The following is a 22,240-nucleotide window of genomic DNA, read 5'->3' as shown; positions in this document are numbered from 1 at the left end:
GGTACTGATATGCAAGAATAATTCAAAAGATCAAATAAGGAAGATTTGTTAAATTGCTAGATAATACTGATTCACCCCCCCTCTCAGTATTATTTCCAACAATTGGTATCAGAGCAGGTCCTTCAGAGAAGCTTGATCACTTGAAGGTAGATCGTTCATCATGAGCAACTACGAGAGAGAAGCATCAATCAGGCCACCGATTTTTGATGGGACAAACTTCAATTATTGGAAGGTAAGAGTTACTGCATATCTTCAATCTCTTGGTACAGAAGTTTGGGACATTGTAGAAACAGGCTATGCTTTTCCTTCAGCTACTCCTACAGATCCAGCTAAGAAAAAGAAGTATGAAACAAATGCAAAAGCAGTCAGTACTCTATTAGGAAGTATATCCCAAACAGAATTCATGAAGGTAATGCACTTCAAATCAGCAAAAGAGATATGGGACAAAATGGTCACGAGCTATGAAGGAGATGAACAGGTAAAACGAGCTAAACTTCAAACTCTCAGGATTCAATATGAGACTCTCAAGATGTATAATGATGAAAGTGTGGCTAATTATTTTCTTCGGGTAGATGAGATTGTTAATTGTATGAAAAATTTGGGTGAAGAAATAAAAGAGGCTATAGTAGTTGAAAAGATTCTAAGATCATTATCCCCCAAGTTTGAATCTAAAGTATCTGCAATAGAAGAAAAGGAAAATCTCCGTGTTCTCACTATGTCTCAGCTACATGGAATTCTAACTGCTTATGAAATGAGAAAGGGAGGTCCATCAGACAGAAGGGAAGCTGCTTTTAAGGCATCAGGCAAAGAAGATTACTATGAAGCAAGCCATGTTCCAGAAGAAGAGGAAGAAGAATCAAACTTTGTCAGAAATCTTCAAAGGGGTTCTGGGAGGTTCAGAGGTAAGCTACCTTTTAAATGCTTTGCTTGTGGAAGAGTAGGTCATTACGCTACAAAATGTCCTTATAAGGATAAAGGAAAGGAACCTGCTAGATGGAATAAGAAACAAAGTACAAATAAGAAAAGCTACTACACCCATGAAGATAGTGATGGCTTATCAAACAGTGATGAAGATGAACAAGGTAATAAATATAAGCTGTTAATGGCATTTGAAGATGCTGATTATGAGGATGCTGTAGATGTGGATAATCTCTATGATGAAATTACTAGACTCAAGAGATGTATAGAAGAAAAGAATGTGATCATTGATACTCTACAATTTCAAATTGATGAAAAGGAAAAACATCTTGAAAAACTAGAAGGTGAAATTGTTGGTCTCAGAAAAGAAATTGAGAAAACAAAAGCTATTAATCTTAAGTTTGTCAAAGGATCTGAAACTTTGGATGAGATTATCAATGTGCAGCGGTCTCCTCTAAACAAGACAGGTTTGGGCTATAATGGAGAAACCTCTCAAGCATCCACCTCAAAAAGTTATCTTGATGCAGCAAGAAGAAATGAGCAGAAGAACAATGAAGATAATCAGGTAAAGCAGGGACGAATTACAAACAAAAACTATCAGGGGCAATCCATCTTAAGGGTGAACAAAAGCTACAACCAGCCACAGGTAAAATCTTCTCAGTTTGGTTCAAGAATAGATGAAAATAGAAATTACAATCAGTTGGCTGGTAGATTCAATAACCGCAGAAGCTTCTTCAATGGACAATGCTTTTCTTGCCATAACTTTGGTCACAAAGCAGCTCAATGTGTTGCATATAAAACAATCATGACTAGGGAAGCTCAAAAACAAAGAAGTATGACAGGGATTACAAAAAGGACCTATAACAACTTTTCGGCTCTTGAAAATGAAGTTGAATGTTCTATTTGCAATAATTTTGGTCATGAAGACTCTGAATGCAGGAGCAGGTTTCAGGAGAAAAAGGAACAAGAGCGGAAAAAGGAACAAGCCACAAGCACCAAAACATGGAGAATAAAGGAACCTCAAACAGAAAGATGTGGGATAGAATTTTATGCAGAAGGACAGGAAAATCTATGGTACATTGACAGTGGATGTTCGAAACATATGACAGGTGATAAAGAAAAACTTGAATCTTATTCTACTTTAGAAAAGGGAAAGAAAGTTTCTTTTGGAAACGATACTCCTGCAACTATAAAAGGAAAAGGGATTGCTCCTTTAAAAGAAAAGGTCAAGGCTAGAAATGTTTTGTATGTTGATGGATTGAAGCATAATCTTCTAAGTGTCAGCCAGATGTGTGATCAAAGAACCGAGGTTATTTTCAGATCGAATGGATGTCTTGTTTGTGATCTTGATACAGGTAAAACAGTACTCAAAGGCAAAAGAACTCCAAATAATCTATACATATTTGAAGAAGGACAACAACAATGCTATCTGAGCAAGGATGAAGAGCACTGGTTATGGCATCGAAGGTTGGGACATCTAAGCTTCTCACAAATAAGGAAAGCATGCAAATATCAGGCAGTTCGCGATCTTCCAGATATCAAAATTCCTGACAACACCATATGCAGATCATGTCAGTTTGGAAAACAAACCAGGACTAACTTTCCAGAGAAGGAAGGATCAGCTAGCATGCCTCTTGAGCTAGTACATACAGATACATGTGGTCCATTCAGGAAAAGAACACCTAGAGGAGAGGAATACTTGATATTATTTATTGACGATTTCTCCAGGTTTGTCTGGTTAGGACTTATGAAGCACAAAGATGAAGCTTTCGAAAAATTCAAATCCTTCAAAGCCTTGGTTGAAAATGAATCAGGTCACAAAATTAAGTGCCTCAGATCCGACAGAGGTGGGGAATTTACTTCAAATGAATTTTTCGATTTCTGTGATGAACATGGCATAAGGAGAGAATTCTCTACAGCTAGAACTCCTCAGCAAAATGGAGTTGTTGAAAGAATGAACAGAACAATCCAACAAATGGCTCGTGCTATGCTTGATGAATCAGGAACTCCCGCAACTTTCTGGGGTGAAGCTGCACATGCTGCGGTTATTATTCTCAACAAGACAAATGTCCGGGTGAACAGCACTCAAACTCCTCATGAGCTCTGGAGTGGTAAAACTCCTTCGGTAAAGCACTTCAAAATCTTTGGGAGCAAATGCTATATCAAGAATACTGATGAGCAGCTTGGCAAACTTGAACCTAGAGCAGATGAAGGCATTCTTCTTGGTTACTCTCCACATAGCAAAGCATACAAGTGCTACAATAAAAGACTTGGCAGAATTGTTGACAACATTGATGTGGTGGTTGATGAGAAGGGATACATTCCTAGGCAAGTAAGATATCGAAGAAGATGAAGGCTACCCTCAAAGACAGAATGATGAAGAAGAAGAACCTCAAGAAGAACCTCAAGAAGAACCAGAGGAGCAGACAAGAATAGAAGAGAAAACTCCATCCAGATATGTTCAGAAGAATCATCCAGAATCTCAGATTGTGGGGCAGAAAGAAGCAGGTGTACAAACAAGAAGAACAGTTGCAGAAGCCTCAAGTTATTTGGCATTACTATCCTCTACTGAACCACAAAATGTGAAAGAAGCATGCAAAGATGAATGTTGGGTAAAAGCAATGGATGAAGAACTTGAGCAAATCGAAAAGAACAACACTTGGGAGCTGGTTCCTAGACCAAAGGATAAGAATGTTATCGGAACAAAATGGGTCTTCAAAAATAAATTGAATGAAAATGGATAAGTAATTAGAAACAAAGCCAGACTTGTTTGTAAAGGGTATGCGCAGCAAGAAGGAATAGACTTTGAAGAAACTTTTGCTCCTGTTGCAAGACTTGAGGCCATCCGAATGTTCCTTGCTCTCTCAAGTTTTCAAAACTTCAAAGTATTTCAAATGGACGTGAAATCAGCCTTTCTGAATGGAGACTTGGAAGAAGAAGTGTACATTGAACAGCCAGATGGGTTCATTCTTGGAAATGATCCAAATCTTGTATGCCGATTGAAAAAGGCTCTCTATGGTCTCAAACAAGCTCCAAGGGCTTGGTACTACCGGTTGGACAAATATCTTCATCAACAAGGTTTTTCAAAAGGTTCAGCAGATAGCAATCTGTATATAAAAGTTGAAAATGACAAATTGCTAATACTTGTTGTGTATGTAGATGACATTATTTTTGGCAGCAATGAAGAAGCTATGAGTCAAAGTTTTGCCTCAGTCATGCAGAAAGAATTTGAAATGTCCTTGCTAGGAGAACTGACATATTTCCTTGGTTTGCAAATCCAACAAAAGGAAGGAGGAATCTTTTTATCTCAAACCAAGTATCTCAAACAGATTTTGAAGAAATATGGCATGGAAGATGCAAAACCAGTATGTACACCCATGGTCACAGGATGTAGTCTCAGTGCAAATGATGAATCTGCAGCAGTACATCAACCAACCTACAGATCTATGATTGGAAGTTTACTATATTTGACAGGTACCCGACTGGACATCATGCATGCAGTTGGAATAGTTGGAAGATTTCAGGCAAATCCGAAGGAGACTCATCTTCAGGCAGTAAAGAGAATCTTCAAATATCTTCAAGGGACTCAAAATTATGGCTTATGGTATCCTAGAGATACAGATCTTACTCTTCATGATTATACAGATGCAGATTGGGCCGGAAGCGTGGATGACAGGAAAAGCACAAGTGGTGGTGCGTTCTTTATGGGTTCCAGACTGGTATCTTGGTTCAGCAAGAAACAGAGTTCGATCACCTTGTCTACAGCTGAAGCGGAATATGTTGCTGCTGCATCTTGTTGCACCCAACTTCTTTGGATGATGCAGACTTTGCAGGATTTTCAAATCACTTGTACACCACCAATCCCCATCTTATGTGATAATACAAGTGCAATCAGCATCTCAAAGAACCCTGTTATGCATTCAAAAACCAAGCACATACCAATCAAGTACCATTTTCTCCGGGAACAAGTGCTTGAACAGAAAGTCAAGTTGGAGTATGTTCCTTCCAAGGAACAAGTTGTTGATATTCTCACCAAACCATTGCCCAGGGACACGTTTGAATACCTCAGGCAAAAGCTGGGGGTTGTTGATGCATCATCTTATTGTTGAACATCTTCTTATTGGTGGTACAGGCTCAGGGGGAGCACATAATGCATTGTTGGCATTATGGAGAAGGAGATCTTGGAAATAGCTGCAATATGTCTCTATCTCTTTCATGGTGGATCTCTGGTTATTTGTTGCAGATCTGGAGGAGCATGAGCTTAGGGGGAGCATACCCTTTGCCCTTGATGTCAAAGGGGGAGAATGAAGCTGAAGTTTGTAAGGTTGCCATCAAGTCCAAAGGGGGAGATTGTTGGCATTATGTTTTCTGGTATGTCTGTTTGTTACAGATGTTGTACTTGATGGCAACTCCAGTGGCAAGGCTCTCAGTTTGTTGAAAATTAAGAAGGACGCAGGAAACCAGTTCAGGAGGTGCGTACCCGCAGGTACACCATGCAGGGTCCGCGTCCAGCGACGCTGGCCAGCCGTTCAGGGGGTGCGTCCACCCAGTGCACACATTTCAAGGCAGAGAAAAAGCATGTGGGGGTTTCTTGTGTGGTATCTAGCCGACGGTTTTGTGTTTCTATGGTGTCGGCTCGTGGTATTGTTCCATGTTTTGGGGAGGAGCTTGCCTATATAAAGCAAAGGAGTTCATTTGGATTGAGCATTGTCTTTGGTTGAATATCTTATTTGGTGAGATCTAGTCCAGATCTAAGAGGGCGAATCTTCTAATGGACTGTGATCTCTATGGCGCATGATCAGATCTGTAGATCTGACTGTTTGGGTTAGTCCTGAAGTCTTCATATCATTTATATCTGAAGGGACGCAGGTTCAGTGGAAGAAAAGCGCGCCGGGACGCAGTGCAGAGTCTGGAGATCTGCGTGGGGACGCAGGGCAGACGAAGTTCAGGTGCGTCTGGGATGCAGCGCAGTGACTGTAGATCTGCGTGGGGACACAGAGCAATCAAGGTTCAGGTGCGTCTCTGAAGAAAAAGACGCGGCGCGATAGTGTGTTCAGGTGCATCTCTGTAGCAAAAGACGCGGCGCGATAGTATCTTTGGGTGCGTCCCTGAAGCAACAGAACGCAGAACAGTTAAAAGGAACAGTGCGTGGGCACGCAGCGCAGTGGAAGGATATCTGCGTGTGGACGCAGAGTAGCAGAAGGTTTACTGTGTCTGGTCGCAGGCCACAGAAGGAAAAACGACGTCTCTGTTTTAAGATGTTCTGTTGATTAAATTTCTCTGTTGATAAGGTGTTCTGGGTTAGTTCTGTTATTGCTGATCTGATATCTGTAGTGGTCTATATCTGTTATGTACTTGTTGATCATCTGATGCTTTATGAAAAGAAGTAGGGGGTTGTAGCTCCCTTCCAGGAGTAGACTTGAAAACGAGAAAGAGAGAGAGTTGTAGCTCTCTGCAGGTTGCAGCCTGCGTACTGGTAAAGGACTGCACCAGTACAAAATCATTGTAAAAGAAGTTTCTAAATTGAAAGAAGATAGAGACATATTGCAGCAGGTGGTTTTCTCCCACATTGGGTTTCCACCTTACATCTTGTGTTCTTTGGTGTGACTGTTTATTTTCTTTGTTCATGCTCATTATTTTATGGTACTGATATGCAAGAATAATTCAAAAGATCAAATAAGGAAGATTTGTTAAATTGCTAGATAATACTGATTCACCCCCCCTCTCAGTATTATTTCCAACAAGAATGGCTCTATATCTTAGTTGCTAACCCATCCACTCCTTATTACTTTTGTGGTACACTATCAGGGCCCAATACATCCTACAATAGAGAATAGTGCAACCTTGGAACTGCGACTCATCGTAGCTTTCTTTAAAATGACATTATAAAAATCCAAAGTTTTGATGCATTTAACACTTTTGTGCTTAGCTCCTTATTGTTCATATACCATATAATCACCGGTATAGCACTTTAGGGGCTGTGGTATCTGAGCCTTCATCCATCATAATTCCATTTGAAATAAAAGTTATAGGGATACAAGTAGGACGGTTTGACATAATCACAAGAGGGTATGACAAGTGACAAAAATCTACATATACAATAGGGTAAATTTATGACTTTATAAGGGTTTTGAAATCCTCCCACTTAATCACTAGAGGATATCCCTCCAAACTTAAGGTCTCCATGTGGCTTTCCCACTAGGTTAGGGCATGGCCTTTTAATTTTAGCTAAGAAAATGAAATATTATATTCTTCCTCTATATGATGAACACTGAAATAAAATTCCAATTGTTGCAAATAGTGATTTAGCTTCAAAGTGTCAATCTCACCTTGACATGGCTTGATGTTGACCTATATTTCCATATTGAATAGGGATAATGAATGGTTTAAGGCACTAGAACTGTGCTAGTCATTCTTGGGTTCTTTCTTAGATTCCCTCTCTGTTTCTTCCCAATATGCTAATTTCTCCTCCAATATGGCCTCAACATTAGAACCTCCATCTTCTCTAAATAACCCAAGCTTATTGGTAAATGTTTCCATGAGGAGGACCACATTACGGTTTATGTTTGTGACTTGTGCTTCCAACCACGCAAACCTCACCTCTATGGGATCATGAATGTGTTATTCATCGGCCATGACTTGGGTGTTGTGCATTTTAGCTTAACCAATATGGATCCCCTACAAATCCTAAAAATATACCCAAAGAAACCTGCTCTGATACCAATATGGTCCACAAACTACCATGGATATTCCACTGGATAGATCCTCACAATAGATCTAATAATATTATGCTTAAAATATGAAATCTACATTATGAGGGTTTATTTCTCCTCATATTTATGGATTTGTAAATTATTGTTTATCACGTATGTATGAAAATTATAATTATGTAAAAAGTAGAGAACAAATAAATAAAAATCATAAATCATAATTTAACACATGATATAACCTACAAAACAATTTCAAGAGAAAACCCAACTAGAAGATGAGGCCACTTTGCTATCTTTCTCTAAATGGAAAATGGATGCAAGTACAAAGAAGTGAGTCATGGAGCCCATGGAATGCTATAGTGCACAAATACTCTCTATTTTCTCTCTACTTGTCTAATCATGTCTACCTTTATCATATATGGAACAAAATGCACTCAAATAGAATGGAACTCCATTTCCTCCTAGTGGCTTGGTTATAAAATAACCCAATAACCTACTAGTGGTTAAGTTAACTCCTTAAACTCTTAATTAGGGTTACAATGTAGATTTTTCTACAGTTTAATTCATCATGGTCACATGGATAGCCCATTTTCCATGAATAGTGGGGGCTGATGTGGCATCCTCTTGAATTATGGTGGTAAAACAAAAAGGCCAACTTCCAAGTGGTATAACATTTGTGTAAAAACTCTAATTGAGGTGACTCTTTCACCGTTGGAAATGTATTTGTGTTGTATAATAGAAAGAAAAAGTGTGGTGATTAAGTGCCAAAATTTTACCCCCAATAAACACTGTTTGATTCCTCAAATTTCTCTTAGATGGTTTTAGACCCCAATTTGCTACACTCGGTCCCAGTGGAAAAAATGGTCCCATGAGATGATTCCTCCACTTTTTTTACTTTGAAAGAATCAATAACAATATAATGATCCAATCCATATCACACAAGAATTTCCATGAATGTGAATCTATCCTAGTCCCAGACCTTAAATCATTTATCAGGCCATGGTTTGGGTTCTTTAGCATACAATCATGATACAAGACACATGAGTATGTTTTGTGCACTAGAAATGGTCCTTGAGGTTTGAACATAATAAAAGTGGAAAAAAAGGGGATGAAAATACTTGGTCCTTAGACCATATATTCTAATCCTTATGCTTAATCACCATGTATAACACATACAAAACCATAACACAAACCCTCTCTAGGGGGTGTTTAGAATCGAGGCTAAATATGGATTCCACTGGGAGCTTTTGTGCATTAAGGATGGATCTTGGGGATTTGAATGAGGTTGGAAAAGGAAAAAACTACCTTAGGATATTTTTGAATCCTCTGAAACTTAAGAACCTTAAATGAGTGTGTGTAGCAACACATGAGTCCTTCCTAAAGGTTCTTTATATGCCTTGGAGTGGTATATATAAATTGTGGATAATTTTTGTGCATTGTAAATGGGTTTGTACCATGCCACTTGGTAAAGGGGATAAACAAAGGCCTTAGTACCTAATTTAATTTTATCAATCTCAAGTGCCATGAATAAATCCTAGGCATGGTGACATGCTCCTTAACCCATAGGAGTTGATTATGAGTTCCATTAAAATGTTTCACTCACAATGGATGGGCTCGATACCTTGACCATAGTAATTGTGGGTAAACAAAATTCTATAGACCCTATCATTGATTACAGGAGATAAACAACTCCCTTAATTCTTAAACATAAATTTTCTAGCTCAAGCACAATGAGCATGTCCTCAAAGCAACACATAGGATCATGGATAGTTTGCAAGGACTTGACAATCATCAAAGACAAAAAACTAGTGTATTAGGATCATATTGAAGTTTATTGATATCGAGATACGAAAACAAGTATTCAAACAAGTGCCGATGCATAAAAAGTGCCAATGGGGCCAAAATGGTCTTAAGACCTATTAAACCATCTCAAACTCAAGCACCATGAACAACACCTAAAAAATACAACACTAGCCCTATTTGAGTATTGTTGGATATATTAGTTGAATATGTATGTTGTTATTAGGTCTTAGGAATCATGGATAGATGTTAGATCTATGACATAACTAAGATAGGGAAATAAAAGCCTCTATCCCTAACTTTACTTCTCAATCTTAAGCACCATACACAAGTTCATAAACCTCCAAATGTAACTTCTCTTGGCTAGCAATTTCCTCCAATAGTGTTATGGGCACCAACACTAAATTATTTGTGCATTAGGAATGTGTTTAGTGGTTTATCCGAGGTAATAGGAGGAGAATAATGGACCTTGTGGCCCAAATGATGCTTACTAATATTAATGATCACAATCAAAATTCCTAATAATCATAAAGATTCTATGGATATAGTGTTAAGCGTATCCCCAAATGACCAAATGAGACCTTGTATGGTATCTTTAGCTTACCTAAAGAACATAGGTGCCATGATTAAACGACAACACATTCCTTGAATGAGAATATATATTGTGCCTATTCCATGAATCATTTCACAAGCCATGGTTAGGTTTATATAACATCCTAGTAGGATACAGGTATCCACGAGTAGGTTTTGTGAATTGGAAATGGTGTTTGAGGTCTATACATGGTCAAGGGTGAACAAGGGGATTAAGATTTAAATGGAGTTATTCTAGACCTCTAGTTCTATGGTTACAAAAGAAAAAAATTTGGGACTTGGACCCTAAACAACACTTCTAAAGAACAAACACCATGAATGACACCTACAAATCCACAACATAAACTCCATATAGGTAGTGTTTGGCCTAAATGTTTAATGTGGATGCCATTAGGAGATTTTTCATAGTAAGGATGGGTTGCAAGGCCTTAAACATTTTTTATCAAGGAAAGCAAGTTCCTTGGAATATTTTTAAGACTTATTGGGCCCAAGATCCATGAATAAACCCTCTTACTAACACATGAGTAATCTCTACATGTTATTTATAAGCCATTGAGTCGAATATGGGTGTTGTGGCTAGGTTTTGTGCACTAGAAATGAGTCTGGACCATGCCACATAACCAACTAGATAAGAACACCCTCAATACATAATTATACCTTCTTAAACTCAAGCACCATTAACAAAGCATATACATAGTGACATAAGACCTCACTAGGGGTTCTTTTCCCTAGGACTTGAATAGGAGTGCACTTAATATGTTGCATACATAGTGGTTGGGTATTGAGGCCCTGACCATAATTGTTGTAGGGAAATAACATCCTTAGGACATTTTCATTGGTTGGTGGAAGGAAGGAACATCCTCAATCCCTAAACATAGCTTCTTCAACTCAAGTGAAATGGACATATCCTCATACCGCCACATAAGAGCATTGATGAGTTGCAAGGAACTAATCATCATCAAATACTAAAAACTAATGTCATATGAACTTATTGAAGCTTATTAAGGTTAAGATATGTGAGCAAGTACTTGTACAAGTGTTAAGGAATAAATAAGGTCGAAGGGGACATAATGGCCTTAATACCTATTAAACTTCTCAAGCTTGAGGACCATGAAGAACACCTAGAAAATATGATATGAGTCCTTTCTAGGGACTCCTTAACATCTGAATTGAATATGGGCATCATTATTAGGTCTTTAGCATCATTGATGGGTATTGGATATACGGCTATAATTAAGGGGGGAAGACAAGAGTCACACATTGTAAACCTTGCTTCTGAACCTTGGGTGCCATGGATGAGTCTATGAACCTCCACATTTGACCTCTCTTGGTCAAACATCACCTCCAATAGTGCTTTGGGCACCAATATTGGGTTAGTTGTTCACTAGGAATGTTCCTAGAGGCCTATTTAAGGTCACATGAGGACAATAATTAATTTTGCACCCCAAATGATTCTTGTTATTCTTAATCACCATGGAAAATACCTATCGGCTAGAAAGCTTCTATGGCTATAGTGATGAAATGACTACACAAGACCCATGTATGATATCTCTTTCCTACCTAAGGGGCATGAGTGTGATTATTAAACCATAACATATGCCATATATGATAATATGTCTTACTTCCAAACCATCAACAATTCCCTAGGCCATGGCTAGAGTTCTTTAGCATATGACTGGGATATGAAATCATGAGTATGTTTCATGGACTAGAAATGGCCTTTGAGGCCCAAAATTGGTTGGGAGAGGAAACAAGGGCTTAAACCCTTAGTGAATTTTTTCTAAATCTCTAGCACTATGGTTATGAGAGGAAACCACTTGGGCCTTAGGTCTCAGATGTTGATTTTCAGGCTTAATTTCTATGAACAACGCTTATAAAACCACAAGACAAACCCTCTCAAAGGGGTGTTTAAATTTAAGGTTGGATATGTATTTCATCGAGACTTATTGCACACTAAAGATGGGTCATATGACCTTGAACACTATTGACAAAGGAAAACAAGTGCCTTGGGATATTTTTGAATCTTAGCATACTTTAGAGCCTTGAATGATGTTTGTACCAACACTTGAGTCATCTAAGTTGGATATGGGATATGAATACCATTAATTGGTTCTTGGAATTAGTGATAGGTCCTGAGGTTTAGACCATGGTAAGAAAGGAAAATAGGTTCCTTTTGTAGGAAAAATAACCTTATAGGCCTCAAGCATTATGAACAAAGTCTTGAAATGGAAGAGATGCCATTTATATTGGGTCTTTGAGCCCCAAGTGTTATTCTTGTAGAAATTTTGAATAATTTAACACATATTCAACAGAGATTATCCTGATCATGTACTATTGCAGAATACATACACAATACATAAGCTCCTCTACGTTGATCATCAATATAGCAGCATCAATAACAATAAAACATCAAGAGCATTCACACATTAACACAGTATGTAACCCGGGAAAGCATCTCGCTAAAAACCCCACACTATCTGTATATTAATGATTGAGAACATGTAACATTACAAAGTACAATGCTTATCACAAGCAATCCAGTACCAGCTCCACCTGTTACACACAATACAGCTAAGATCTGATCTCCAAGTCTATTCCACTGCTTGCCTGCCTCCACTGCTCAATACCTGCTCAAGGATGAATGAGAATGGTTTACCAAACTCGTATTTCACCCCAAAGAATCACTCACAATGTGTAAGACGTGAGAAAAGGCTATAATACTGGGCAAATACATGAGCAAACTCATTGGCATACTCAATCCCTTGATTGTGCAAGATCTGATGCACAACTATAGTCACAACTGATAGAAATCTGATTCTCTAACACCTGTCCCTGCTGAACTGAACATGCACTGACATGCAACTGAGTTAACTGATGTATTCTATAGTTGTATTATGAGTTAATAATTAGTTTAACAACTCATCTTTAGTCTATTTGCAGTTAGACTAACTACAACTAGTTTAACCAAGTCAAACTGAACACAACTCCACAATCAACTCCACCAAACTCAACTGATTGAGTTCTAACTGAAGTCATTCATGCAAATATTAGTCATCCCATAGGTAACCACATATTTCCCTCTGGGATTTGCATGTACCATATCCGTAGCTCATCCTGAAGTGCTCCAAGAGAATAAGATCAAGTTTATAGTCCAAATATTATTATGAGACAATAATATTTGACTTTTCTATTTTTGACAGCCAGTCTAAAAATAGACTTTGATCACCCACACTGTGATCACTCACACTGTGGTCACCCACACTGTGGTCACTCGCACTGTGATCACTCACACTGTGATAAAAAATAGAACATGCGCCATAATTTGCCTGCAGGCCCACTTAGTGAAGGCGACTCTTTTCACTAAGCTCCATCATCTTGTTGCAATCTCAACACTCCCTCTCGACAAGATATGGATTATCAGCAACCCCTTTCCTGCCTCGGTGGTACTCGAATTTGCTCCTGGTGAGACCCTTCGTCAGAATATCAGCATCCTGATCCTCCGTTGGAATGTATGAAAGCAACATGATCCTCCGCTGCACACAATCTCTGATATGATGGTACCTGATGTCAATATGCTTAGATCTATCATGAAATACAGGATTAGTCGAGAGTTTAATGCAACTCTGGTTATCACAGTAAATCACAGTAGGATCCAAATGAGAACCGAACAAACCAACCAGGATCTTTCTCATCCATATAGCCTTGCATGCAGCCAAACTTTCTGCCATATACTCGGCCTCCACTGAACTGAGTGCCACGGATCTCTGCTTCCTGCTGTACCAAGAAACTATTGTCGATCCAATACTGAAGACCCCTCCTGATGTGCTCTTTTTGTCCGTTGGGCTCCCTGCCCAATCTGCATCTATGAAGCCACATAGCTTCACCTCATCCTCCTGTCTGTACCATAAACCATATCCCGATGTGCCTCTCAAGTAGCGCAATACATGCTTGCCTGCCTTCCAGAAGAGCTTGGGAGGCTTAACCATAGCTTGTGAAAGCTGGTTAACTGAATAGCATATATCGGGTCGTGTATTGACGAAATACATCAGCAACCCCACCAACTGTCGATAAACAGTGGCATCCACTTCTTCTCCCGAAGTGGCATCCTCCTTCCTCCAACCTCCAGGAAGAGGAGTATCAACAGGCTTGCAGCCATGCATGTTGAACTTCTCCAGTATCTCCCGAGCATACTTGCCATAAGAAACAAACAGTCCACCACTACGCTGCCATATTTCCAATCCTAGGAAATAGTGAAGGAGGCCCAAGTCCTTCATCTCAAACTCTGTAGCAAGATCCTTCTTGCATGACAGTATCAACATCTCATCACCCGTTAGAATCAAATCATCAACATACAGTACAATGATAAGCAACTTACCCTCCACCACAATCTGGTATAGGTTAGGATCCGCCTCGCTCTTGGAGAATCCAAGTCCTGTGAAATAGCTGTCTATCCATGTGTACCAAGCATGTGGTGCTTGCTTCAACCCATACAGTGCTCTCTTGAGCCTACACACATGCGACTCGTTGCTGAAGACCTCAAAGCCTTCGGGTTGCTCAATGTACACCTCCTCCTCAATGACTCCATTGAGGAACACAGTCTTCACATCCATCTAATGAATGTGCCATCCCATCTGCACTGAGAGAGCAAGAATCGTCCGCATGGAAGAATACATTGCAACAGGTGCAAAGGTCTCCTCATAATCGATCCCCTCTATCTGTGAAAAGCCTCGGGCAACAAATCTTGCCTTGTACTTCTCCACACTCCCGTCAGCTGCCTGCTTAACTTTGTAGATCCATCTTGAACCCACCACTGATTTCCCTTCCAGTCTAGGAACAATCTCCCATGCACTGTTTCTGACAATAGAATCATACTCTTCCACCATGGCATCTACCCATGTGGGATCCTCCACAGCTTCCTCGAAAGAGGATGGCTCAGTCACAACACACTTGCTCATCAAAGCCATGTATCCAGTGTACCGATCAAGTGACTGTCTCTACCTGCGTTGGGCTGTAGGTGGTCCTACAACTTTCTCTGCATCTTGAGCCAGTCGCTCAGCTTCTGTCAAGAGCTTTCGCCCTCTGATGGTTGGCGCTGCATGAGTGGTCTCTTCCACTCCATGAACCTCATCCTGTGGCTGATCCACATCCTGAAGCTCATCCTTATGAACTAATAGCTCCTCATCTGCATGCAAGTGTAGCTCCCTCTCAAGCGAACACTTCATGGCTTTCTCCTCCTGAAATTTTATATCCCGTCGCACGACAGTTTTACCACTGTCTGGAAAATACACACGATAGTTGTGGGGCGTATCAGTGTACCCCACAAATATCCCAACCTCTGCGGTCGTCTCCAACTTCTTCCTGGCATCCTTCGTCACATGCATGTAAACGTTAGCACCAAAAATCCTCAAATGAGAAAGATCAAGCTTCTTACCAGAATAAGCCTCCTCGGGTGTACTCATGCCAAGTATCCTATGAGGACAACGGTTCTGCACATAAACTGATGTATTGCATGCTTCCGCCCACAAGTGAAGGGGTAGGCCCTGATCATGCAACATTGCCCGTGCAACACCCACAATCGTTCTGTTCTTCCGCTCAGCTACCCCGTTCTGCTGTGGGTTATGGGGAGCTATGAGCTCTCTACGAATCCCTTCTGCCTTGCAGAAATCCTTGAACTCGTCCGAGATGTATTCACCACCATTATCGCTCCTAAGACCCTTCACCTTCTTCCCCGACTCCTTCTCGACCAGTGCTTTGAATTCATAGAACTTTGAATATGTCTCGCTCTTCTTATGCATGAAGAAGATTTAGCACTTACGAGAGAAATCATCAACAAAAATCACATAATACCTGTGTTTTGTTGTCGAACCAACTGAGAAAGGTCCACACACGTCTGTGTGAATTCTCTCAAGGATCGTCGTGGCGCGACTATCCTTCTCGTGAAAGGTGGCTTTCACAAACTTCCCCAAAGTACACCCCTTGCACTGATTTGACTGTGCAGGTGCGCCTTTAGGAAGCCCTGTAGTGATCTGCTGCAGTATCTTCAAGGCTCCATGGTGAAGGTGACCCAATCTCCTGTGCCACAACTCGCCATCATCCCGGCTCTCCAATCCTTCTACCTTGCCCGCCATTGTTGCGCATCCATCTACATGCAACTGATAAAGGTTCCTCACTCGAACCCCTATCTTCCGGGTCTCACCAGTTGTCTTGCTGCGTAGGAAAGCCTTTCCCTCGCTAAAAACAACATCACACCCCTTGTCTTCTAACATCGCCATTGAGATAAGATTCTTCTTCAATCCTGGAACATGCATGACTTCCTTCAATACGAAGGGTTTACCGGACTCCCTCTCAAAGGAAATGGTACTGATACCGGTCGCACTATATCTACCATCATCGCCCATCTCGATGTGCACTCCAAGATCTTTGTCCTCCAGATCAGAGAACAAATCTCTATCTCCCGTCATGTGAAAAGACGCACCACTGTCCAAGAACCACACCGATCCCATCACACTTGAAACCAAGCATGTGATCAATGAAAAATCAAGCTCAAACTGTGAGGCTAGAGCCTCTCCTGCTGAAGATCCAGCAGCCTGCTTGTTCTTCTTCTTCTACGGACAATTAGTGGCATAGTGTCTGTGCTGGTGACAGTGAAAACACTTCACCTTGGACATATCCTGCTTCTTACCTTTCGCACCAGACTGAGAAGCTTTCTTGCTCTTCCCTTTCTTTGCTTTGGCAGCCAAAGCACAATTCTCTTCATCAGCTCCCTTTGACGAAGATCCATTCTCATACTTATTGTTACTGAGTTTATCCTTGAGCGTCAGGTCGCTCTTGCTTTGGAATAACATTCGCAATCCGTTGAAAGACATTTCAACAACACTGCTGCAAATTCGAATTCCACCAGCTCCAACTCAACTGCCTTAGATCTAAGATTCATGAGAACACAATATTTCTCGTACAGAGATTGACTGTATGGGCATTCACCGGATATCTCACCTTCCAAAGGAAGGATGAATCCAGAGGCTACCTGGCCCGATTACAGACTCTGCCTGAAGAAATAGAATGTAAACACTTCCTGAATAGTAGATTTGATGATCAACAGCTCTGATACCATGTAGAAATTTTGAATAATTTAATACATATTCAATAGAGGTTATCCTGATCATGTACTATTGCGGAATACATACACAATACATAAGCTCCTCTACGTTGATTATCAATATAGCAGCATCAATAACATTAAAACATCAAGAGCATTCACACATTAACACAGTATGTAACCCGGGGAAAGCATCTCGCTAAAAACCCCACACTATTTGTATATTAATGATTAAGAACATGTAACATTACAAAGTACAATGCTTATCACAAGCAATCCAGTACCAGCTCCACCTGTTACACACAATACAGCTAAGATCTGATCTCCAAATCTATTCCACTGCTTTCCTGCCTCCACTGCTCAATACCTGCTCAAGAATGAATGAGAATGGTTTACCAAACTCGTATTTCACCTCCAAAGAATCACTCACAATGTGTAAGACGTGAGTAGAGGCTATAATACTGGGCAAATACATGAGCAAACTCATTGGCATACTCAATCCCTTGATTGTGCAAGATCTGATGCACAACTATAGTCACAACTGATAGCAATCTGATTTTCTAACACCTGTCCCTGCTGAACTGAACATGCACTGACATGCAACTGGGTTAACTGATGTATTCTATAGTTGTATTATGAGTTAATAATTAGTTTAACAACTCATCATTAGCCTATTTGCAGTTAGACTAACTACAACTAGTTTAACCAAGTCAAACTGAACACAACTCCATCAACTCCACAATCAACTCCACCAAACTCAACTGATTGAGTTCTAACTGAAGTCATGCATGCAAATATTAGTCATCCCATAGGTAACCACGTATTTCCCTCTGGGATTTGCATGTACCACATCCGTAGCTCATCTTGAAGTGCTCCAAGAGAATAAGATCAAGTATATAGTCTAAATATTATTATGAGACAATAATATTTGACTTCTCTATTTTTGACAGCCAGTCTAAAAATAGACTTTGATCACCCACACTGTGATCACCCACAGTGTGGTCACCCAAACTGTGATCACTCACACTGTGATAAAAAATAAAACTTGCACCATAATTTACCTGCAGACCCACTTATTATTTATTATAGACATTTTATTATTTTCTTATTATTCAAGTTTCTTATTATTGAATATTGTTATTTTATTACTATTCACTATGATTCTTGATATAATTTTTTGAAATAATATTTTTGACCATATTCTCTGGCCTATTAATGATTCTTAGTAAATTTAAAACCATCATATAATAAAACATACAACTACCTAATTAAATATAATACTAAAGACAACATCAGATAAAATATATCAAATCGTTAGAAAATTAACCATTTTCTAGTTTTGTAAAATAGTTGACTTTTATGATATCCCATAAAAGAATGATTTATTAAAATCATTACATTTCCCAAAAAAACCATTTTCTAGTGATCAGACTTTGAGTTCCTACATCTTCACAAAACATTATTAACATAATATAGGTGTCTATCTTATTCGTGAAATATAAATCAATTGAGCTATGTGATTTTTTAATATTTATTATATTTATAAAAAAAATAAGTATTATTTTAATTTTAATTTTTTTTATTCTAAAATTGTTTTTGTTTAGCTAAAAACTTATTGGTTTGGTTAAGAACTCATTTGACATTTGACAGATGTAAAGAAACAAATTAAAAGCCCATAATCAAAAGTATATGGCAAGAGTGAAAGCTGCCTTAGGAACCACCAGCTGGTAAAATAAACAAGTTAAAGGTCCATGATCCAAAGTATATGGCAAGAGTGAAAGCTGTCTTAAGAACCACAAGCTGGCAATATAAATGGAGTGAAAGCTGTCTTAGGAACCACAAGCTGGCAATATAAATGGTCTGGTTTTCCGTGAATAAAACTGATAAATCAACCTACATATGCCAATAATACTCATTGATAACTATCCCCACTATTTTGACAACTCAATTATAATAAAATTTTCCACTATTTAAAAAAAACTCCATAAACCTTCCGTCCAAACTATTAACTTTAATCCATTCCATGCACATTAGATGCAGGAATCTATAATAGATGCTGGAATCTACCATCCTCAGAGGGGCAATGGTGTTTGAGGTGTATTCGAAGACCACTGCTATTAACATAGTTACGTGAAGGAGACAAAATAATAGTCAATACATGTCACAAGTCAAGTTACGCCCGTAGGCGGCCAAAAAGTTGCATGAAGATCCCGTGAAAAGCAGTCGGCAGGAGTTGGAAAATGTTTACCCCTATGCGTGAGCGCAGGACATGTGTAAGGGTTATTATCGAGGGTAGATGGCTGTTGAACAGGGCATTATGCATGTGGGTTGTGGTTGGCTCGTCAAACTGCCGTCCTCCACCTGCTTTTTTTTCACAACTTCACTTCAATAAATATATGAGATCAATTCCGGAAGTGAAGAGGCAGCCCATAAATTATTGCATTGTGGTAGCTTGCTACTCATCATTTACTGTGTCATCTGATAATCCATGTTGGTATTGCATTGAATTGGATTGGGTTATAGGGAGGCTATGAAGTATATATTTCCAAAATGAATTTATACCATGTGAAGCTTGTCTTGGGCGTTCTTGGTAAACGAAACACATTGAGATTTTAATGGTTTATATTTGAAGTTTTCATTACTGGTTGCAATCATATTTTTCACTTCTATGGGCAGTGCTTCTTTTCCAAATGTTCAAATTTATTTTTGATGTAAGAAGATTTGATAGCTAAAATTAGCGTGGGGCTGTCAGGAAATGCAACTTCGCTGGCTGTCTTCTTGTCACCCTTGTAAGTATTTTCAAATCCTGAACCCAAAGCTTTTTTGCGTTTTTTTTTTTCAGTGCAACACACCATTTATGGAATGAGTTTATGATCATAAGAGCGTTATTGATATCTAATAATAAGAATGCAGGCAAATATTTTGGGGTGTATACAAGCTAAAGTCGACTCAGGAATTCTCTGGTCTTCCATATGTCTGCACCCTCTTCGATTGTGCTATGTGGTTGCTATACGGAACGCCATACGTTAAACCTAATAGTATTCTCATAGTGGCAATCAATGGGGTTGGCTTTGTGTTGGAGTTGGTTTATCTCGTCTCATATTTGATATTTGCAACCAAAGAAAAAAAGGTAATGACTTCACAATTGAGGGTTCTGTCATTTGAATTGAGTGAGTTGCGGTTTGTTTACCAATCTAGTATTTTGGGTTGAGTTTTAGAACTATGAAGTGTGATTTATATTTATTTTTTGAGTTAAGTTTTAGAACCATGAAGTGTGATGTGATATTTGGGTTGAGTTTTAGAACCATGAACTGTGATTTATATTTATTTTTTGAGTTTTTTTTTTTTTTTCTTGAAGTATTGAATATTTTAAACTGATTTTTAATAACCATCCAATGTAATTCATATTCATCTTTCCTTATAATTCATCATATTCATCTTTCCTTTTATATTTTTTATATAAATTATTAAGCATGATTCATATTCATATTCAACACAAATCATTAATATTTTTCAAACTAACCAACAGTGTGACTCATCTTCTTAGGAAGATGAACCCTCCTTGTCAAAATGAATCCCAAAGAAGAAAGTAATGACTCACCAGATGAACTCCACTTTTCAAAATGTCAGCATAATTATTTTTATGTGATACTCTCAAAAGGAAAGTAATGACTGTGAATTATAAGGCCTTAGCGATACAATATTTTACCATGACCTCAATTACTTGTGTGATCTCATCCAGGGAACCATAATTCGATTAACTATAACAATGAGCTTGGCGTTCGTGATCGTGGTGATAATTACTCTCCTGGTGGTGCATACTCATTCTGCCAGGGAACTCTTAGTAGGCACTGTCGGTGTAATGCTGTCCATAGCCATGTATGCTTCTCCGCTCTCTGTAATGGTATGTCCAGATTGCAGCTCCAAGCCCTACAGCTTCCCTTGCAGCCATTACTTATGATCGAGCTCTACTGTATTGGATTAAAATATTCCCTTGGAGCCCTTATTTACGATCCAGCTCGACTGTATTTGATTACAATATATTCTAACCACTTTCTAATTGGATATTTGATTTGCAGAGACTGGTCATTCGCACCAAAAGTGTGGAATATATGCCATTTCTGCTTTCACTGTTCAATTTCATCAATGCGATTGTGTGGCTTTGCTACTCTGTGGTCACTCGGGATATCTTCATTGCAGTGGGTTCCCTCATCCTTTTTTTCTTTTCTTTTTTTGTATGTTATATCTCTTTTAGAGGGCGATCCTGATGTTTCATTTTTGCAGGTGCCAAATTGCATTGGCTGCGTATGTGGAGCTGTGCAGCTGGGGATCTATGGGTTTTACAGAAAATATCATCTCAAACCTGTAACTTCGGCCAACAAGATTGAAGTCCCTCAGGCTAAAATGCCCATGGACGCTGAATACACTGCCATTGTGTTTATTAAGAAGATACAAGAGGATGAGGAAGTCATTCCTAAGGTGTTCAGTCCAAATATCTCCTTTAACATGGTCGATCATGGCGCTGCAGAAATTTTCTGCACACAAAAAGCCTCCTGTATGATAACAAGCATGGCATAATTTAATTTTATTTTTAGATTTGTGTTTGCCCAGGGCTATGTTAATCTTCTCTGTAGCATTCCAATAGATTTATGTTGTGTTTGCCCAGGGCCATGTTAATCTTTTCTCTAACATTAATTAGATGTCTCATAACTGGCATAATTCATTAATATGTTTGGAAATATTAAAGATAGATATAAGGTTTAATTAAAACACCTATTAAGAAAATACTTTATGATTAAAATTTTTAATTTAAAACATAATTTTTTTGACTTTTTAGCAATTTCTTTTGGAAAAGATTTCTTTCTTTTTGTAAAAGATTTGACAGGCATCTTTATAAAATCAGTAATTGTCTTTTTCTTTTTTTCTTTTTTGGAAACCAGCATAGTTTTATATAAATTTAAAGAAATTGAATAATTTTCAGGGTTTGGATTTCTATTTAAGATGGATTTAAGCTGATTTAATTTTTTTTTTAAATAGACTATATTCCACATGAACCATTGGACAATACATTATTATTTCAGAATATTTACATTACATTACATTACATTAATCTTTTTATTTATTT

The 22,240-nt window shown here is 38.7% G+C and overlaps 1 protein-coding gene across 1 annotated transcript; it reads left to right on the top strand.

Moving 5' to 3' along the window:
• Positions 1-19,540: 19,540 nt before the first annotated feature.
• Positions 19,541-21,711, top strand: LOC149153469 (bidirectional sugar transporter SWEET5-like). The gene is made up of 6 exons (XM_089441452.1): positions 19,541-19,705; positions 19,868-19,904; positions 20,029-20,245; positions 20,858-21,019; positions 21,195-21,314; positions 21,400-21,711. The coding sequence occupies exons 1-6, from the start codon at positions 19,666-19,668 to the stop codon at positions 21,691-21,693; spliced, it is 870 nt and encodes a 289-aa protein (XP_089297578.1). The 5' UTR covers positions 19,541-19,665; the 3' UTR covers positions 21,694-21,711.
• Positions 21,712-22,240: the final 529 nt, after the last annotated feature.

This window comes from Pinus tabuliformis, chromosome 9 (assembly GCF_031772625.1).
Source record: "Pinus tabuliformis cultivar Carrire ecotype Pingquan chromosome 9, CPIR1, whole genome shotgun sequence".
NCBI classification, from domain to species: Eukaryota; Viridiplantae; Streptophyta; class Pinopsida; order Pinales; family Pinaceae; genus Pinus; species Pinus tabuliformis.
Note: the sequence above shows the minus strand (reverse complement) of the source record. Positions and strands in the feature narration are given on the sequence as shown.